This window comes from Salmo salar, chromosome 22, assembly GCF_965601325.2.
Source record: "Salmo salar chromosome 22, fSalSal1, whole genome shotgun sequence".
Taxonomy (NCBI): domain Eukaryota; kingdom Metazoa; phylum Chordata; class Actinopteri; order Salmoniformes; family Salmonidae; genus Salmo; species Salmo salar.
In genome coordinates, this window is record NC_138312.1 from 13,736,409 (window position 1) to 13,752,902 (window position 16,494).

At 42.9% G+C, this 16,494-nt stretch overlaps 3 protein-coding genes across 4 annotated transcripts in view; all 3 read right to left on the minus strand.

The window, feature by feature from the left end:
• Nucleotides 1–598, minus strand: part of LOC106582799 (ras association domain-containing protein 1) — a 20,636-nt gene extending 20,038 nt beyond the window's left edge. The window contains exon 1 of the mRNA XM_014166236.3: nucleotides 352–598. The gene's annotated coding sequence lies outside the window, so the exon portion shown is untranslated. The remainder of the gene's footprint in view (nucleotides 1–351) is intronic.
• Nucleotides 586–9,308, minus strand: zmynd10 (zinc finger, MYND-type containing 10). Its single transcript, XM_014166231.3, has 12 exons — nucleotides 9,039–9,308; nucleotides 8,735–8,849; nucleotides 8,471–8,587; nucleotides 7,059–7,112; nucleotides 6,785–6,937; nucleotides 6,552–6,640; nucleotides 6,343–6,437; nucleotides 3,743–3,915; nucleotides 2,292–2,417; nucleotides 2,056–2,177; nucleotides 1,779–1,904; nucleotides 586–1,550 (listed from the first exon to the last, which is right to left on the minus strand). Exons 1-12 carry the CDS (start codon nucleotides 9,125–9,127, stop codon nucleotides 1,415–1,417), a joined length of 1,395 nt encoding a protein of 464 aa, XP_014021706.1. The 5' UTR covers nucleotides 9,128–9,308; the 3' UTR covers nucleotides 586–1,414.
• A 91-nt stretch (nucleotides 9,309–9,399) lies between these two features.
• LOC106582798 (NPR2 like, GATOR1 complex subunit) lies at nucleotides 9,400–13,528 on the minus strand. Of its 2 annotated transcripts, none has more exons than XM_014166233.3 (11): nucleotides 13,033–13,528; nucleotides 12,845–12,936; nucleotides 12,518–12,681; nucleotides 12,158–12,266; nucleotides 11,942–12,078; nucleotides 10,944–11,041; nucleotides 10,803–10,839; nucleotides 10,602–10,695; nucleotides 10,397–10,514; nucleotides 10,123–10,265; nucleotides 9,400–9,955 (listed from the first exon to the last, which is right to left on the minus strand). In XM_014166233.3, the coding sequence occupies exons 3-11, from the start codon at nucleotides 12,677–12,679 to the stop codon at nucleotides 9,888–9,890; spliced, it is 966 nt and encodes a 321-aa protein (XP_014021708.1). In that variant the 5' UTR covers nucleotides 12,680–12,681; nucleotides 12,845–12,936; nucleotides 13,033–13,528; the 3' UTR covers nucleotides 9,400–9,887. The 2 variants fall into 2 exon arrangements, with proteins under 2 accessions (XP_014021708.1, XP_014021707.1); XM_014166232.3 differs by having other exon boundaries at nucleotides 12,518–12,686.
• Between the last annotated feature and the right edge of the window lie 2,966 nt (nucleotides 13,529–16,494).

The window sequence follows — 16,494 nt, forward strand, 5'->3', positions numbered from 1 at the left end:
TTTCTAAACGGGACGTTTTTGTTTGTTTGTTGAAGTAGCCCCTTTGCCATTTACTATCTCCAAAGCAATTAAAAGTAAACTTTCATCCCATCAAATGTAAAATGACATGGTTTTAGAGTCTATGATTGGAATAGGTCACCAACATTCAAGGCTTTAAACATATCGTGAATAATAATTGTAAATTGCAGGCAGGTTGTTGAGCCTCCCAGAATGATTGATGATGCGAGTTAACGTAGAAGCACAAGAATGGCACCGACTCGAGCCTATTTCATAATTATGACTGGTTTAGTTTATGTTAATAATAATTCGATAAAAAGTGCTATATGTTATTTTGAAAGTATAACAACTTACCAAAACAGGGATCCACTCCTGTAGCAGCCGATACTTCATCTCCAACGTCCTTCTATTTTACAACATTTCCATAGAAGTTATTACGAATAACGGAGCGGAGGTGTACAGCTTCGCATCTGGAAACAATGTATCATCGGCTACATAACGGAAATACCACTCTTCCGAAAAACACGACTATCAGCAGCATGTTTACTTTGTAACCATCCCGTCACCCAATTCTGACACTCCAACATATGATGCAGCAGTAACAATTTAATAACAGAAAGAAAAGAAAGTGAAGAGCAGCCTACTGTTCTTGACATGCAGAATTTTTTCACATAGGGGGTGCTTCTGAGTCTTGTAGAGCGGTAGTGATGGTTGTGTGAATTCCCCACCCCTGTGACATTCAAATAAAAACGACCTTACTGATAATCATTTGGTAATCATCCATTGTCAGCTTATGTAATTAACGGTTGTGAACTTCGTGAACAACAGTATGAGTTAAAGACATGGCAGGCACACCTTTTTAAAAGTGGTGTGCAAAGTCTAAACAATCAAGTGGATAAAGTTACTTTGAAATTCAACCCTGTGAAATTGATACCTTGCTGTTACCCAACAATAGGCAGATTCTGATCCCAGGATCACTGACCAAGATGATGAGTCAAAACACCTGCAGCCACAAACTTAACACATTTTTTCTCTCAATATAACAGAAGCATAATTGTTATAACTGTCAACAACAAAAAAGACAAAAAAAGCTACAACAGAGGAGCTGATTATTAAAAGTCTTGAGTTCTGCTCCCTCCCAAATTCAACCTGCGAGTTTCACTGAGTATCAGGTCTGAGATCAAAGGAATAGCAAAGGCTTAGCAGTTAATTACCTAAATTAACCCTTCTAATCATGAGTTAGATTATCATTGTAATTCATAAAATCTAGAAGTTGGAATTGAATCTAGACAAACCTCGAAAGGTTTACATTAAACAGTCCAAAAACAACTGCATTCGAATCCCATCCCAAATGGCATTTAGGTAGAGAACTGTCCATTGTCTTGTCTCCTTGTTAGCCCTTTCGCTCTCCCATCACTCAGTCCAATATGTCAGTTATGTCTGCCTCTCTCTCTGTAGGCGTTACGGCCAGGTCCTTCTGGAGCATCTCTGTGCCTTCAGCCATCAGCTGGCAGGCAACCTTGTGTTTGGACCAATGCTTCACCTGGCATTCCCTACAAGGACAGAGCAACAACACGTATAATCTCATTCAGCTGTACAATGTAGAACCTCCTGAACCAAGCGGTGGTAATAAAACCAATGGCTTTTTCATAGTCTTTTGAGTACATCTTTTGTTGCAAGACTAGTTAGAGATTCACAATAAAAGTGGCAGCACCATTCTCTTGATATTTATTGAAGGAGGTGCATTTCCCTGTATAGTGTTTCACTGTAACCAGTCTTACCTCTGGCAGTACCATTCTCTCTGGCAGCGGGAGCATCTCTTAGAAGCCTCGGCCCCACAGGCTCCACACTTGGGCTTCTCAGGGATCAAACTCTCCATCACATCCAGGTTATAGGTCTGGGCCAGTCTAGACAAAGATGATTCAAAAACAGTATAGATTGTAACAGAGACCGAAAGGTCCACATTTGTATGTCTCAACCCCATCCAATGTTAAATTCTCCCTTAAAGATTTTGGTCTCATTCAGTCTCTTTACTAATAACACCAGGCTGAGTATTACCTGAGTGCTTGCTGTCTCAGGTCCTTCTCCGAGGGGTTGAACGTTTCCTTCACTTGGTACTTGGCAATGGCCTTCCACTTCCCCATATTGTCCCGCATAATGTTGTTCCACATCTCTGGAATCTACCAGTAAAAGGACGGTATTTATTTGTAAGACAGCAATTCATTGTGTTCCTGTGTGCGCATGTTCCTGTGTGTGCACGTGCGTGTTCCTGTGTTTGTGTGTGTGTTCCTCACCTGTTCCAAGATGAGGTCTTTCTTTGGAGGGGCAGGGTCTGTGACTGTGAGGTGACTGAGGAAGCGCTGGAGCTCTACCAGGTTGGGCAGCTGGTCAATTAACACCTCTGTCAGGAAACCTCGTAACTACACACAAAATATAATGGGTGATTTTCTGACATTTCATACTTCAAGTTTGAGTTGGACATTTATTGTACATTTATTGTACATTTATTGTACTCCGGTCTGCATGGTGGTCTGTTTGATAGACCACCTATGCTATCCTGCACAGAGTTCTCAGAGATCATAATGCCATCCTCACATACAGTCAAGGAGATACAATCATGAAAATAACAGTAATAGGAAACACCTCAGTCAAAACAGCAGCTGGATACCTCATCTATCTTCTAATCGGAGGGGAGATCAGATACGGTTTGAGTCACTGACGTGATCTTCCTGTCCGGGTTGGCGCTCCCATCGGGTTCGGGCCGTGGGGGAGATCTTCATGGGCTATACTCAGCCTCGTCTCAGGGTAGTAAGTTGGTGGTCTGTTGATATCCCTCTAGTGGTGTGGGGGCTGTGCTTTGGCAAAGTGGGTGGGGTTATACCCTGCCTGGTTGGCCCTGTCCGGGGGTATCGTTGGACAGAGCCACAGTGTCTTCCAACCCCTCCTGTCTCCCAACCCCTCCTGTCTCAGCCTCCAGTATTTATGCTGCAATAGTTTGTGTCTGGGGGCTAGGGTCAGTCTGTTATATCTGGAATATTTATCCTGTCTTATCAGGTCTCTTGTGTGAATTTAAGTATGCTCCCTCTAATTCTCTCCCTTTCCCTCCCCTCCTGGAGGACCTGAGCCCTGGGACCATTCTTCAGGACTACTTGGCCTGATGACTCCTTGCTGTCCCCAGTCCACCTGGTTGTACTGCTGCTACAGTTTCAACTGCTCTGCCTGCGGCTATGGAACCCTCGCTCTCTCTACCACGCCTGCTGTCTCTAACTCTGAATGCTCGGCTATGAAAAGCCAACTGACATTTACTCCTGAGGTGCTGACCTGTTGAACTCTCTACAACCACTGTGATTATTATTATTTGACCCTGCTGGTCATCTATGAACGTTTGAAAATCTTGGCCATGTACTGTTATAATCTCCACCCGGCACAGTCAGAAGAGGACTGGCCACCCCTCAGACAGGAACCAGGCTCTAAGGTTCTTCCTAGATTCCCACCTTTCTAGGGAGTTTTTCCTAGCCACCATGCTTCTACATCTGCATTGCTTGCTGTTTGGGGTTTTAGGCTGGGTTTCTGTATAGCACTTTGTGACATTGGCTGATGTAAAAAGGGCTTTATAAATACATTTGATTGATTGATTAAAGGATAATTATCTGGCACAGACATTTTTCCTGAGCTATAGATTTGACCATTAGGTTTTAGAAGCCACTATAGTCAGAAGTGCCAGTACTGGCTGAGGCTACTGTACCTTTAAGAGCTGGTTCTTGTTGAAGTTATTGAAGTCATATTTCCTTTGGCAGTCTTCCTTCAGCACCAGGTTGTACAGAGCAATCCAGACTTGGCCGTCCAATTTCGTCATCTTTAGATGGTCTTCGGATGGAACTCTCTGCCATTTTCCATTCATGTACTTCTCCATCGCGCCTGTAGAGGGAGACAAATGACAAGTAATGAGTGATAGGTTGGGCAACTTACTATATTTTACATTTTAGTAGATGCTCTTTCCAGACCAACTTACAGTAGTGAGTGCATACATTTTCAAACTTTTTCGTACTGGTCACCAGTGGGAATCGAACCCACAAGCGCCATGCTCTACCAACTGAGCCACACAGGACCTAACAATGGTCATCGTAATGGTTAAAAGGTTTTAAAAACAATTGTTTTAAATGCAACAGTTGGACAATGAATGAAGATATTCCAAACGTTTAAAATGTTTATAATCCGCAGATATTGACTGAATAATAGCGCATTAAACATTATACTGGCACGGACAAATAATGATATGGAGTTCAGTGATTTTGGTGGGAATTATTTCTTAGAATGCACTCAAATACACAGTACCAATGAGTAGGTGTGTCCAAACTTTTGACAGTTACTTTCATTTCAGCGCATCTATTTTGTAAAAATGGCAACTGTATTCAATTATTATTGAACTCCACAAAAAAATGAACACTCATCAAAAATAAAGTTATCTTTCTTCTCTTTTTTGTGAAGCAAGTGTGTTAAAACCCAGACTAAGCTTTAGCGTTCTTATAGATTTAACAGAAATCCAATGTCTCCCATTGAGCCCATTTCAGCCCTTACCAGGGTGTGTTTGACAGGTCTTTACAAACATAAGAGACAAGTGGATTTTGCACCCCTCAAACACAGGAAATAGATGGCTGAAAAATACAGATCCTCAGGTGGGCGGGGCATGTACATTACTACTACTACAGTCGTGGCCAAAAGTTGAGGATGACACAAATATAAATTTTCACAAAGTCTGCTGCCTCAGTTTGTATGATGGCAATTTGCATATACTCCAGAATGTTATGAAGAGTGATCAGATACATTGCAATTAATTGCAAAGTCCCTCTTTGCCATGCAAATGAACTGAATCCCCAAAAAGCATTTCCACTGCATTTCAGCCCTGCCACAAAAGGACCAGCTGACATCATGTCAGTGATTCTCTCGTTAACACAAGTGTGAGTGTTGAAGAGGACAAGGCTGGAGATCACTCTGTCATGCTGATTGAGTTCGAATAACAGACTGGAAACTTCAAAAGGAGGGTGGTGCTTGGGATCATTGTTCTTCCTCTGTCAACCATGGTTACCTGCAAGGAAACACGTGCCGTCATCATTCCTTTGCACAAAAAGGGCTTCACAGGCAAGGATATTGCTGCTAGTAAGATTGCACCTAAATCAACCATCTATCGGATCATCAAGGGCTTCAAGGAGAGCGGTTCAATTGTTGTGAAGGCGGCTTCAGGGCACCCAAGAAAGTCCAGCAAGCGCCAGGACCGTCTCCTAAAGTTGATTCAGCTGTGGGATCGGGGCACCACCAGTACAGAGCTTGCTCAGGAATGGCAGCAGGCAGGTGTGAGTGCATCTGCACGCACAGTGAGGCAAAGACTTTTGGAGGATGGCCTGGTGTCAAGAAGGGCAGCAAAGAAGCCACTTCTCTCCAGGAAAACATCAGGGACCGACTGATATTCTGCAAAAGGTACAGGGATTGGACTGCTGAGGACTGGGGTAAAGTCATTTTCTCTGATGAATCCCCTTTCCGATTGTTTGGGGCATCCGGAAAAAAGCTTGTCCGGAGAAGACAAGGTGAGCTCTACCATCAGTCCTGTGTCATGCCAACAATAAATCATCCTGAGACCATTCATGTGTGGGGTTGCTTCTCAGCCAAGGGAGTGGGCTCACTCACAATTTTGCCTAAGAACACAGCCATAAATAAAGAATGGTACCAACACATCCTCCGAGAGCAACTTATCCCAACCAACCAGGAACAGTTTGGTGACGAACAATGCCTTTTTCCAGTATGATGGAGCACCTTGCCCGGAAACTCCCCAGACCTTAATCCCATTGAGAACTTGCAGTCAATCCTCAAGAGGCGGGTGGACAAACAAAAACCCACATATTCTGACAAACTCCAAGCATTGACTTTGCAAGAATGGGCTGCCATCAGTCAGGATGTGGCCCAGAAGTTAACTGACAGCATGCCAGGGCGGATTGCAGTGGTCTTGAAAAAGAAGGGTCAACACCGCAAATATTGACTCTTTGCATCAACTTCATGTAATTGTCAAAAAAAGCCGTTGACACTTATGAAATGCTTGTAGTTATACTTCAGTATTCCATAGTAACATCTGACAAAAATATCTAAAGACACTGAAGCAGCAAACTTTGTGGAAATTAATATTTGTGTCATTCTCAAAACTTTTGGCCACGACTGTACACTGTAACAACTAGGCTACATAGGTAAAAAGATGGCCTTTGTTTTGATATAATCATATTATCCCATAGATGGGGTTATGTGGAAATTGTAGGATCCATTTTGTCCATTTGCATGAATACACGTTCAGTGACCAACCTGCAGAATAGCGACTCCAGGGGCTGTGCTGTACCAGCTGTACCAGCACACAGGGCAGGTTATGAGTGCACAGCATCCTATTGATCACACTGATGCTGTGTGTGAGAGAGAAATCACAAACAATACAGTTCACCACATGACAGAATTGCTTATTTTTTTGATAGTATGTAAGGTATTTGAAAAATGATATGTGAATGCTAATTTCCCACCTGTCAGTATGGTCAGTGATGTAGCGCAGGACAGACAGAGCCTTGAGGGAAATTTCAAACTCTAATGCTGCATTCTGACACTGCAAATCCTGCATCAGACACACAGCACAACAGAACATTTACAATCCACACCACTGACCAAAGTAAATCCACCATCCTGACTTGCAATGGCCTGACTCTAATGTTGTAGCTGGAACCCAGACAGCTCCTGTAAAGAGGAATCTACCCTGTACCTGCATAGAGGATGAGTCTCCACTCTCTGTGTGACTGAGTCGGTCTTGGGTTGGGGCGTCATCCCTGGATGCTCTGCTGGCCAGAAGAGTTAGTTTGCGGTGGCAGTAGTCCACCAGGTCCAGGACTGAGTCGTCTGCTCCCTCACAGGAGTCCTGTAACCAACACATACAGACATTAAATGTATTTAGGACATACTGTATCTTATGTGATGTCTGAAACAGACACTGCATACATTGTGCTGGTACTGAGGCAAGTGTTCAAATAAGTTCTCACCTTGTGAAACATAATTGTCTCAAGCAGGTTGATGATTGAAGCCTCGTGGTGAATCTGTAGACGAGAAGGGAGAGGCTGAAATGAGATGGAAACTTCTAGGGGGTGTACAGTAGGGTGACAATTGTGAGGGACAGTCCCACATTTTGGCCCTTTGTCCCACGACCAAACAAATATGTCCCACATTTTATTAACAAATTAAAACACCACTAAATTCATCCCGTATTTCAGTCAGACTTCCTATTCATTTGATGAGAATTGACATGTGTTTTGCAGTCACATTGTAAAACAGTTAGGGAGATTTATCTCGGGATTGTTTGAAGCAGCAGTGAAAATGTTGAATGAGCAACTAATGAGCATGGAGAGTCTCATACTTTTAATGAAATTACCTTATATATTTCAGTCTAATAAGGCTATTTACTTACTTTTGTAAGACTTCGTTAGAAGCACCCTTTTTGTAAGTAGTTAAACTTGAAGATGACAGTTAGCTGGAATTTAGCCGGAAAGAATGACAAATGTGATTGGTTGAGGATATGACATTGACCTACATCAAGATATAGGCTATATCATGTGGTAAACACTTCTCCAATGGTTGTTGAGATCTGATATTCTTCGCAGCTCAAGATGAGATGTAGGCCAATGTCATATCGTCAACCAATCACATGACAAATCCTTTCGGCCTAAATTCTAGCTAAACTTGAAGAGACCACTCGGCGCAATGGGATTTTAGTGCTGCACTTTTTTCTTTTTTTTTCTTCTAGGCTACACCCTTTCCGCAAAATCCTCCCATTGTCCAGATTTGGGTATTTTAAATATGGTCACCCTTGTGTACAGGTACAACATGCACTGCTGTACATGTTGTACCTGTACAGTGCATTCGGAAAGTATTCAGATCCCTTGACATTTTCCACATCTTGTTACGTTACAGCCTTATTTTAAATGGACTAAATAATTTTTTCCTCATCAATCTACACACAATACCCCCTAATGACAAAGCGAAAACAGGTTATTAGGCATTTTTACAAATGTATACTTTTTTTTAAACAGAAACACCTTATTTACATAAGTATTCAGACCATTTACTCAGTACTTTGTTGAAAAACCTTTGGCAGCGATGGGGTCTGAATATTTTTGTCAGAGCGGATGGTTGGGAGACGAACATAATTATAATAATTTGTACACTGGAAATTGACCACAACTAAGCCCAAACAGAGATTGTATTTGAAAACAAATCATTTCATACCTTATTTACTGTACATTGAGACACGATCACATCTCTTTTTTATTCGTGGGAATACTTGAGAACAGATTTCCTAAATTAAACAAATGTTTTGCTGAATTCCTGGACATTTTTTATTTTTTTATCCAAAACGAAATATCCCCCCTCTTACATCCCCCTTGGTATTTGCACTCACCACCATGTACAGAGGAAAAGTGCTCTTCGGATTGAAGTCTTGGAGTTGACAGAAAATAGGAAACACCTTCTGTTTCCAAAGCTCTACTAGAATCATCTCATGGACCAGGGTGGGAATCTAGGGTGAAAAAAGGGGTTCAATCAATTACCTGTTTACATGTGCAGTAACCTGTGCAGTATTTTTTGGTCCATAAAAAAAACGGAGACGACATAACACACCTGTACAGGTGACAGCTAACTTAGCGTTATATAAGACGGTTATTACCTTTCCCAGTGACACAAGGAGCTCCTTGACGAACTCGTCCTGAGTGGCTGTGGCTGAAGCGTTCAAAATCGCCTGCATGTTGAGTTTCTCTATGTACTCATGCTGTCTGAACCACCTGTCAACCAAATAAAAAGCAAAGAATGAAATACCGCAGCCACGAATCTGAAAAAGCGCGAGCTAGATTGCAACTTTTGTCTAGCTGGCATTATCATCAGAAATGGTCTTTGCTATTAACGTTAGCTAGCTAGTACAGTAAGTTATCTACCTAGCTAACGTTAGCTCCTATTAGCAAGACATACTGTACCTTGGAGAGCCAATGTCCCTGAGTGAGAATGTTTCCAGATTTTGGACATATCCTTCTGCCTCTCCGGGAAAAAGAACAGAGGTTTCCATATCCTCGACAATAAATGTTTGTACCAAAAAAGGCTGAGTTGAGAGAAACTGTGGAGACTTGAGGCAGCTAACTCACTTTACATGCTGTTACCAAAAGGTTGGCATGGTTACTGGATACATACGCATGCGCATTACAGACAGCATGACCACAGGAGACAGAGCGGTACAAAAAGATCCCCGAAGTAAGCCTAGGCAGAGAGTAAGAGGCGAAGGGGGGCAATAATAATCTTTAGACTAGGTGAGGTGTGCAAGATCAACAGTCAGACAGTGGGTGCCGACGACAATGCATCTTTATTATTGCAAGGAGTGGGTATATACAGTAGAGGTTTTGCACAATGAATAAATAAGTATACTGTTCCTCGCTTTGTGGTCTTTATGAATTCTTCCATTCATTGTTCTGAATTAAACTATCCCACAACAATGATTGCTTCAAGAGTCTGGATGGAAAAACCTGAAGATAAGTGAACTTGGTGACATACTGGTAGTATAAAAATACCTATATGTCTTAGCCTCTGAACACACAGATATTTTCCAGAAAAATTCCAGTGATAGGAACAAGTCACTTTATGGCATCTTTGGCCACGGTTACTTCACTTTGTCTCTCCTGGACAGCAGCCTTTCGTGTGCATCAGATGGGAGACGAGCAAGAGGCTCATGTTTTCATACAATGGGACCTCATGTGGCTCTGTCTGTCTTTGTTTGAGAGGGGGCTTGCTCTATCTGCATCAAAGTCAGTGTGGTTGCTGATTAAGCCAGGGTATCACTTCCAGCACACAATGATGTTTGGGTCATTCTCCAAACGCTCGTCCAGCTCTTTGTAGCTCATTCCTGCAGAGACAGTAAAGGGTACTGCCATGAGAGACCACAGAGTATAGACATATTTCTCAAAATACTTATCCAGTCCTCTGTAATGATTCATCCTCCTAGACACACTCGTCATCACTATAAAACCATTCATCTTGTGTCCAGCCATAAGAAACGGCTTGAAAATGTACCTGTCTTGCAGCAGATTTCATCGTAACTATGGCAACCAGTGTAAAGGCGTGGTGGGCGGCTCCTTTCGTCTCGGGTCACCTTAACAGGATACTTCTGCAGCCGGCGAATTAGACCCTTCATCAGCCCATACTGGATCAGCCTCCTGTTGAGCATCACATGATATCAACAACAACACTATTCTGTGCACTTCTCTGCATAAATATGCATACCATACTTTTGGTCCATGTCACCCACATAAACATCATGAGATAACATGGAGAATTGATGACTCACCTCTCATCTACCCTCTGCACCTGCTGCGAATAGCGGGAGCAAAGATCGCGAACAGTGGTGCCTGGAGTCAGACCGCAGTACAGCTGGAACACATCCCTTAAACAGGCTCTCTTCTGTCCTGAAACACAAACAGCAGAAGTTATCATACACTGACTGTAACAAATTCAAACTCTTTCTGACTTCAACTTCCCAAACTGATTGTTACCTTGCTTGGTGACATAGCTGAGACACTCCGCCTGAACAGACCTGTCATCTATCAGGCTCTGGACTTTAGGGGTTGTGCAGTACACGTTGGAGTACTGGAGAGAAAACATACTATGAGTCAACAGGACTGTACACACAAACACATTTCACATGAAGAAGACACATTATGTAAAGAAGGTATCATTACTGAGGGTTTTAATACCTGAAATATTGACACCAAAGTTACAACACCATAATACCTGTAAAAAGAAAACAAAAGAAAACTTGTAGAATATATTCCATGGTTTCATAGGGAAATGTGTCATTTTCTGTTGCATCATATTACCAGCTTCAAACTACTCACAGTAAATTCTGTACGGCGATCCGGACTAGATTAAGTTCAACATCCGCTTCTGCAGATATCTTCTGGATATGCCTGAACCCATCAACGTAGGCCAGGATCTACAATAAAATTCAACACATTTTTAAGCAAATTTTCATCAGTGCTTTAATCGGAGACAGTTTCATGATGACATTACACTAAGTATAGACAGACCATTGTTTCTCTGAAACCCTTGATGTGATGTCAGCCACACTCGTTACTGTAGGTAGGCTCTCAGGTTAGCCCATGACTCTCAGTTCCATTACATTACACATAACAGTTATTGGACGAAGGCGTCGACTGTAGGGGGGAGTTTTGTTAAGAGCGCGATGCTCGGTCTGAACATTAACATTTACATTTACATTTAAGTCATTTAGCAGACGCTCTTATCCAGAGCGACTTACAAATTGGTGCATTCACCTTTAACAGAAGCATAAGGACCTTATCTTTCGTATCAGCGTGAAATAAATTTAAAATAACATGTTAAATTGATACACAACTTTATAGTGAATGGCTTCCCACACGACCATATCTCCATTTTACAGCCCTTATTTACGGGAGAGAAAAAAAACAGAAGAAAGAGTGGACTAACTGTGCTAATTAGCCATCTGCATCTCCTAACACCTGTGTGTAAACGGAAAACAGACGCCGCTGAAAAATACTGTTGGCTACAAATGTGTTAAAAACGGTTAAAACAGTGTACAGTAAGTGTGTATTTTGCCTTTGTGAAATCATTTAGAAGTGATATGAAAGTAGAGGGATTTATGTTTCTAGAACCGTACCTCAATTGAGAATCGATTCACGTTTTGATGGAGTATTTGGCTGTTTTGGCTTCCAGAGCCAATTCGCCCTTTAAACAGAGCCTGTAAGGTTCTTGGACTAAAGAGTAACGTTAGGCTCCTTTAGTCCAATATTGGGCTAGCTTTCACTATGGATGGGTGTATCTGTGTGAGCTGCCATCAGTGTGGTGGTAGGCCTACCTGTTGAGTGGTGAGATCCCACTGGGATTTGATGAAGTGGTCCTTGCACTGAGTGAAGACAGGCACATCGTACTCCTGCACGATCAGAGGGTCCCTGCGCTGCTCAATCAGCTTCAGGTTGATTGTATTGGACTCATCTGAATAAGAGGGAGGGAAGAAGCATGTGTCAGACTGAGATATTGGGGTTTGACCTTTAAACGATTGTCTCACACATACCGATGGGTAAGGTGCAGGCTCCGGTAGCATTGAGCTCCTCTAACAACGTGGACATAATGGGTAGCAGTTTCTGTTTGCTCTCCTCATTCGATATGAACCCACTCTCCAGCTGCAAAATAAATAGAAACATCAATACTTTTGTTCTATATATATCCTATATGACATTCAGACCTAATAATGTTTTAGAAAATAGCACTAGCCTCCGGGGAGACTCTAACCTCCGGGGAGACTCTAACCTCCGGGGAGACTCTAACCTCCGGGGAGACTCTAACCTCCGGGGAGACTCTAACCTCCGGGGAGACTCTAACCTCCGGGGATCCAGGGACACACTAACCTCCAGGGATCCAGGGGCACACTAACCTCCAGTGTTGTGAGGTACCCAGAGAGCTTCTTGACAATCGGCTCAAGGGCACAGGTCTTGGTCCGTGCGTCACACACAAGTCCGAGGTTAAAGAGTAGAGCATTGCGGCTGTACTTCTTGTGCTCAATGCACACTGGACAACCAATTAACTTCTTCTCCATGGCTGTTCTACACCAATCAACGAGGAGAGATAAGAGACCTTAATCATAAAAGTGCAGTGCAGGAACAACAAGCATACAAAAGAAGCAGAGTGGATAAAAAACAAGACATGCGCTTAAAACTGGTCCATTTATGAGGAAATAATGTAATTGTTCAAGTGTACATACACAGTTATGAGTTTGTTCTGCAGTTCTGGTTTGGTAATGATGTACACCTGTACTGTGTCAAAGAGCTCCCGGGATATGTACTCCTCTGGAACCTGGGGAGGATAGAATACAGCACAAAGATGTGACTGAGGTCAAAGCGGCTGGACACTCATTGTAAAACCTGTCAACAAAACATACTGTACACCTACCTGGTAGGTAATCTTTGGTCCCAGTGTCGGGTGAAACTCACTAAAAAATATACATTCTATTCGACTCATCCCCATGAAGACGTGGTTGCTAACAGTACTTTAAACTTTAGCTATCTAGCTGCAGTTGTAAACAAAGAAGGAAAGCAACTCCAACTGCTTCAATCTCTCGGCACCCAGAACATGTGAATGCTCAATTGAAGATAAGGGTTGTTGTTGTTTACAGTCTACAGTACTCTAGCCAGCTATCTCTAGCTAACTTAACACTTGATGAAATGTAAAGCCTACAACTGAGTCATCTTGTATTTCCTTGCAAATGACGACCAATCTGTTAAAATGTCATTCCAAAAATATATCACAGCGTAGAAAGTACCGACTACATACAATTGAACAAATGGTATGCTAGCTATGTGGCTAATAATGACACGTTGACAAGCTAGTCGGAACAAGGACACTCGGAAATGTCCGACTTGGTAACAACAACCTTAACCAGAGAGGAAGAGAGAGACCGAACACGATGGAAAATTTGTCTCGCTCCAGCAGGTGGCGTTTTTTCCCGTTGTTTCAACCACCAAGCAAGGAGTTTTTGTATTTTATTAACAACAAATCAACACAGAAAATACATGGTGAAACAAGTATATGTAAATAATATACAAAGGACAATTGGGCTAGGGGATACAATATCACATTACACAAGGACCTTAAGGGACATACATACACATATAATTCTAACAGCTTTTTTGTTAGTAGAGTATTTAATTGTCTTAAAATATAGTTCCATTTCTTTTTGTAAGGTAAGAACGTGGTGTTTGGTTTGTAAATTTACATTTGTGAATATGAAATTTGGCCAAAAGATTTATGAAATTAATTACATCAAATTGTTTCAACTTATTTCTATCATAGGTAAAGAATCCAAGCAGTACATCGCTCCACAATAGTGTAAAATCTTCATAAATGTGTTAAATTATAAATCTACCACAGTTTCCTTACATTAATGCACTGCCAAAAAATACGCAACACCGTTTCTGGGTGGTCATTACAAAAGATACAATTTGAGTTAGTTTTTCTTAAACTTCTTCATATAGTGGTTCCAGGATAATATTTATGAATAATTTTAAAGGAAACTTCCTTGATTTTGTTAACGAGTAGGTATGTGTGTGGCAACATTCAAACTTTTTCCAGCCGATATTATCAATAAAAACGTTCCAATAAGGCATGACATAAGGTATAGATACAACATCCTGATGAAACAAGGTTTGTATCGCTCTGTTGTTGAATGGACCAAAAGAGAAACAAATCTTTCCTACTGATGAGTCAACAGGGTCAATGGAAGGTAGGCTCTGAGGGTCAGGTCTTGACATGTTCCTGAATAATAAAGCAACACCTGAGGGAATGGCATCTAAAACAATTGCAAAATCTTTAGGTGTTACAGGGACCTTGTAAAGTGATAAGAATTCCTTATAACTAAGTAAAAAATCTTCTGCATTTACAAGTTGTCTCAACAAAAGGATATTATTTCGGAACCAATATTCTAAAAACAAAGAAGTATTCTTATACAATATATCCCGATTATTCCATATATAATATCTGTGTGGAGAAAAACTATGCTTATAAATTAAGGACCATGACAAGAAAACCTGCCGATGAAAAGCAGAGTTTCACTGGAAGGCCACCAAAAGTAGAGAAGACATGATGAGGAATAAAATTCCACATAGAAGTGGGTCTTCTTAGGAATTGTTTTATCAAATTGATCATAGAAGTATTGTTAAAGGTAGTAAAGTCCATAAAATTCAGCCCACCATACTCATAAGTGTTCATTACTATAACGTTTCAGGTAAGACCCAAATGCAGACTGTGTTGAAGTAACAATGTTTATTACAGCAACAGGGGCAGGCAAACGGCAGGTCAAGGCAGGCAGGGGTCGATAATCCAGAGTGGTGGGGCAAAGGTACAGGACGGCAGGCAGGCTCAGGCTCAGGGTTAGGTCAGGCAGAGGTCGTAATCCAGAGTAGGGGTAAAGGTACAGGACGGCAGGCAGGCTCAGGGGCAGGCAGAGTGGTCAGGCAGGATGGGCTCAGAGTCGAGACAGGCAAAAGAGAGACTAGGGAAAAGCAGGAGCTGAGACAAAACGCTGGTTGACTTGACAAACAAGACGAACTGGCAACAGACAAACAGAGAACACAGGTATAAATACACAGGGGATAATGGGGAAGATGGGCGACACATGGAGGAGGGTGGAGACAATCACAAGGACAGGGGAAACAGATCAGGGCGTGACAGTACCCCCCTCTAGGGAGCGGGGTGCCGGCATTGGAATTCAGAGATGAGGCCTGGGTCCAGGATGTCCCTAGCGGAGACCCAGCACCTCTCCTCCGGGCCATAAGCCTCCCAGTCGACCAGGTACTGGAAACCCCTTCCCCGAGGTTGAACCTTCAGGAGACATCTCACTATGTACGCCGGTTGGCCATCGATGAGATTGGGAAGAGGGGTGTGCCTGGAAACAGGAGACAAAGGGCTGTGAGACATGGGTTTACATCTAGACACATGAAAAGTAGGAAGAATATGGAGGGTACGGGGCAACAGAGGACGAACAGCAGAGGGACTAATGATCTTGGAGCAGGGGGGAAAGGTCTCGGCTTCCGGGGGTGTAGCCGCGGGGCTATAGCGGTGTGTCAGCGCATCCGGCTTAATATCCTTGGGTACCGGTTGGTGTTGCGGAAGCAAAGTGGCCCGGGCCTTACTGAACCCTTCCCAGAGGTCCTGGTACTCCGTGGGAATAGGTCCAGGGCAATTTGCAAGCCCCCGGGAAGACGTCCCGGGGCAGGCAGAGCTGATTTCAGGCAATGAGTGTGGCAGAATGGGTTCCAGCCCACGATGGCACCAGTAGACCAGTCAATCGAGGGATTGTGTTGCTGGAGCCAAGAGAATCCCAATACCACAAGACCCTGCGGAGACTCAATTAGCAGGAATGGGATCGTCTCGCTGTGGTTCCCTGACACTCATAGGTTGATGGTGGTGGTATGCTGGGTGACCCGGCCTATCGAACGCCCATCCAGCACTATAACATTCATGGGAATGGAGAGGGGTTTAGTGGGGATGCCCAGCTTGGACACCAGTGTAACGTCCATAAGACTCTTATCAGCCCCCGAGTCGATGAGTATCTGGAGAGACTTGGACTGGTCGCCCCACAGCAGGGTGGCATGGAGAGGGGGCGAGTAGAGGGAGAAGCTAAACTGTCCTTAATTAAGACCCACCAGAGTACTCATTCCTACCAAGAGCTAGGTTTCTTGAAGGGACAGGTAGACATATAACGACCGGCAGCACCGCAATACAGACAACTCTTGGTGTTAAGTCTGCGTACGCGTTCGGCTAGAGACAGCCTAGCCCTGCCGAGCTGCATCGTCTCGGGAAGAGGTAAATTGGCAGTCTTCGGAGGCTCTTGCAGGAACTCGGATAAGTTTGGAT

Bases quoted from the DNA above. Each gene is read 5' to 3' on its own strand.
- zmynd10 (XM_014166231.3), bottom strand. From the start codon at position 9,127: ATGGAAACCTCTGTTCTTTTTCCCGGAGAGGCAGAAGGATATGTCCAA. The intron at 8,588-8,734 runs GTAATAACCGTC...TTTTCACCCTAG, and splicing joins TCCTTGTGTCACTGGGAAAG to ATTCCCACCCTGGTCCATGA. The intron at 7,113-8,470 runs GTGAGTGCAAAT...TCTCGTCTACAG, and splicing joins CTTTTCCTCTGTACATGGTG to ATTCACCACGAGGCTTCAAT.
- LOC106582798 (XM_014166232.3), bottom strand. From the start codon at position 13,107: ATGGGGATGAGTCGAATAGAATGTATATTTTTTAGTGAGTTTCACCCG. The intron at 12,079-12,157 runs GTATGTGTGAGA...CCTCTTATTCAG, and splicing joins AGCCTGCACCTTACCCATCG to ATGAGTCCAATACAATCAAC. The intron at 10,696-10,802 runs GTATTAAAACCC...TTTTCTCTCCAG, and splicing joins CTTTGGTGTCAATATTTCAG to TACTCCAACGTGTACTGCAC.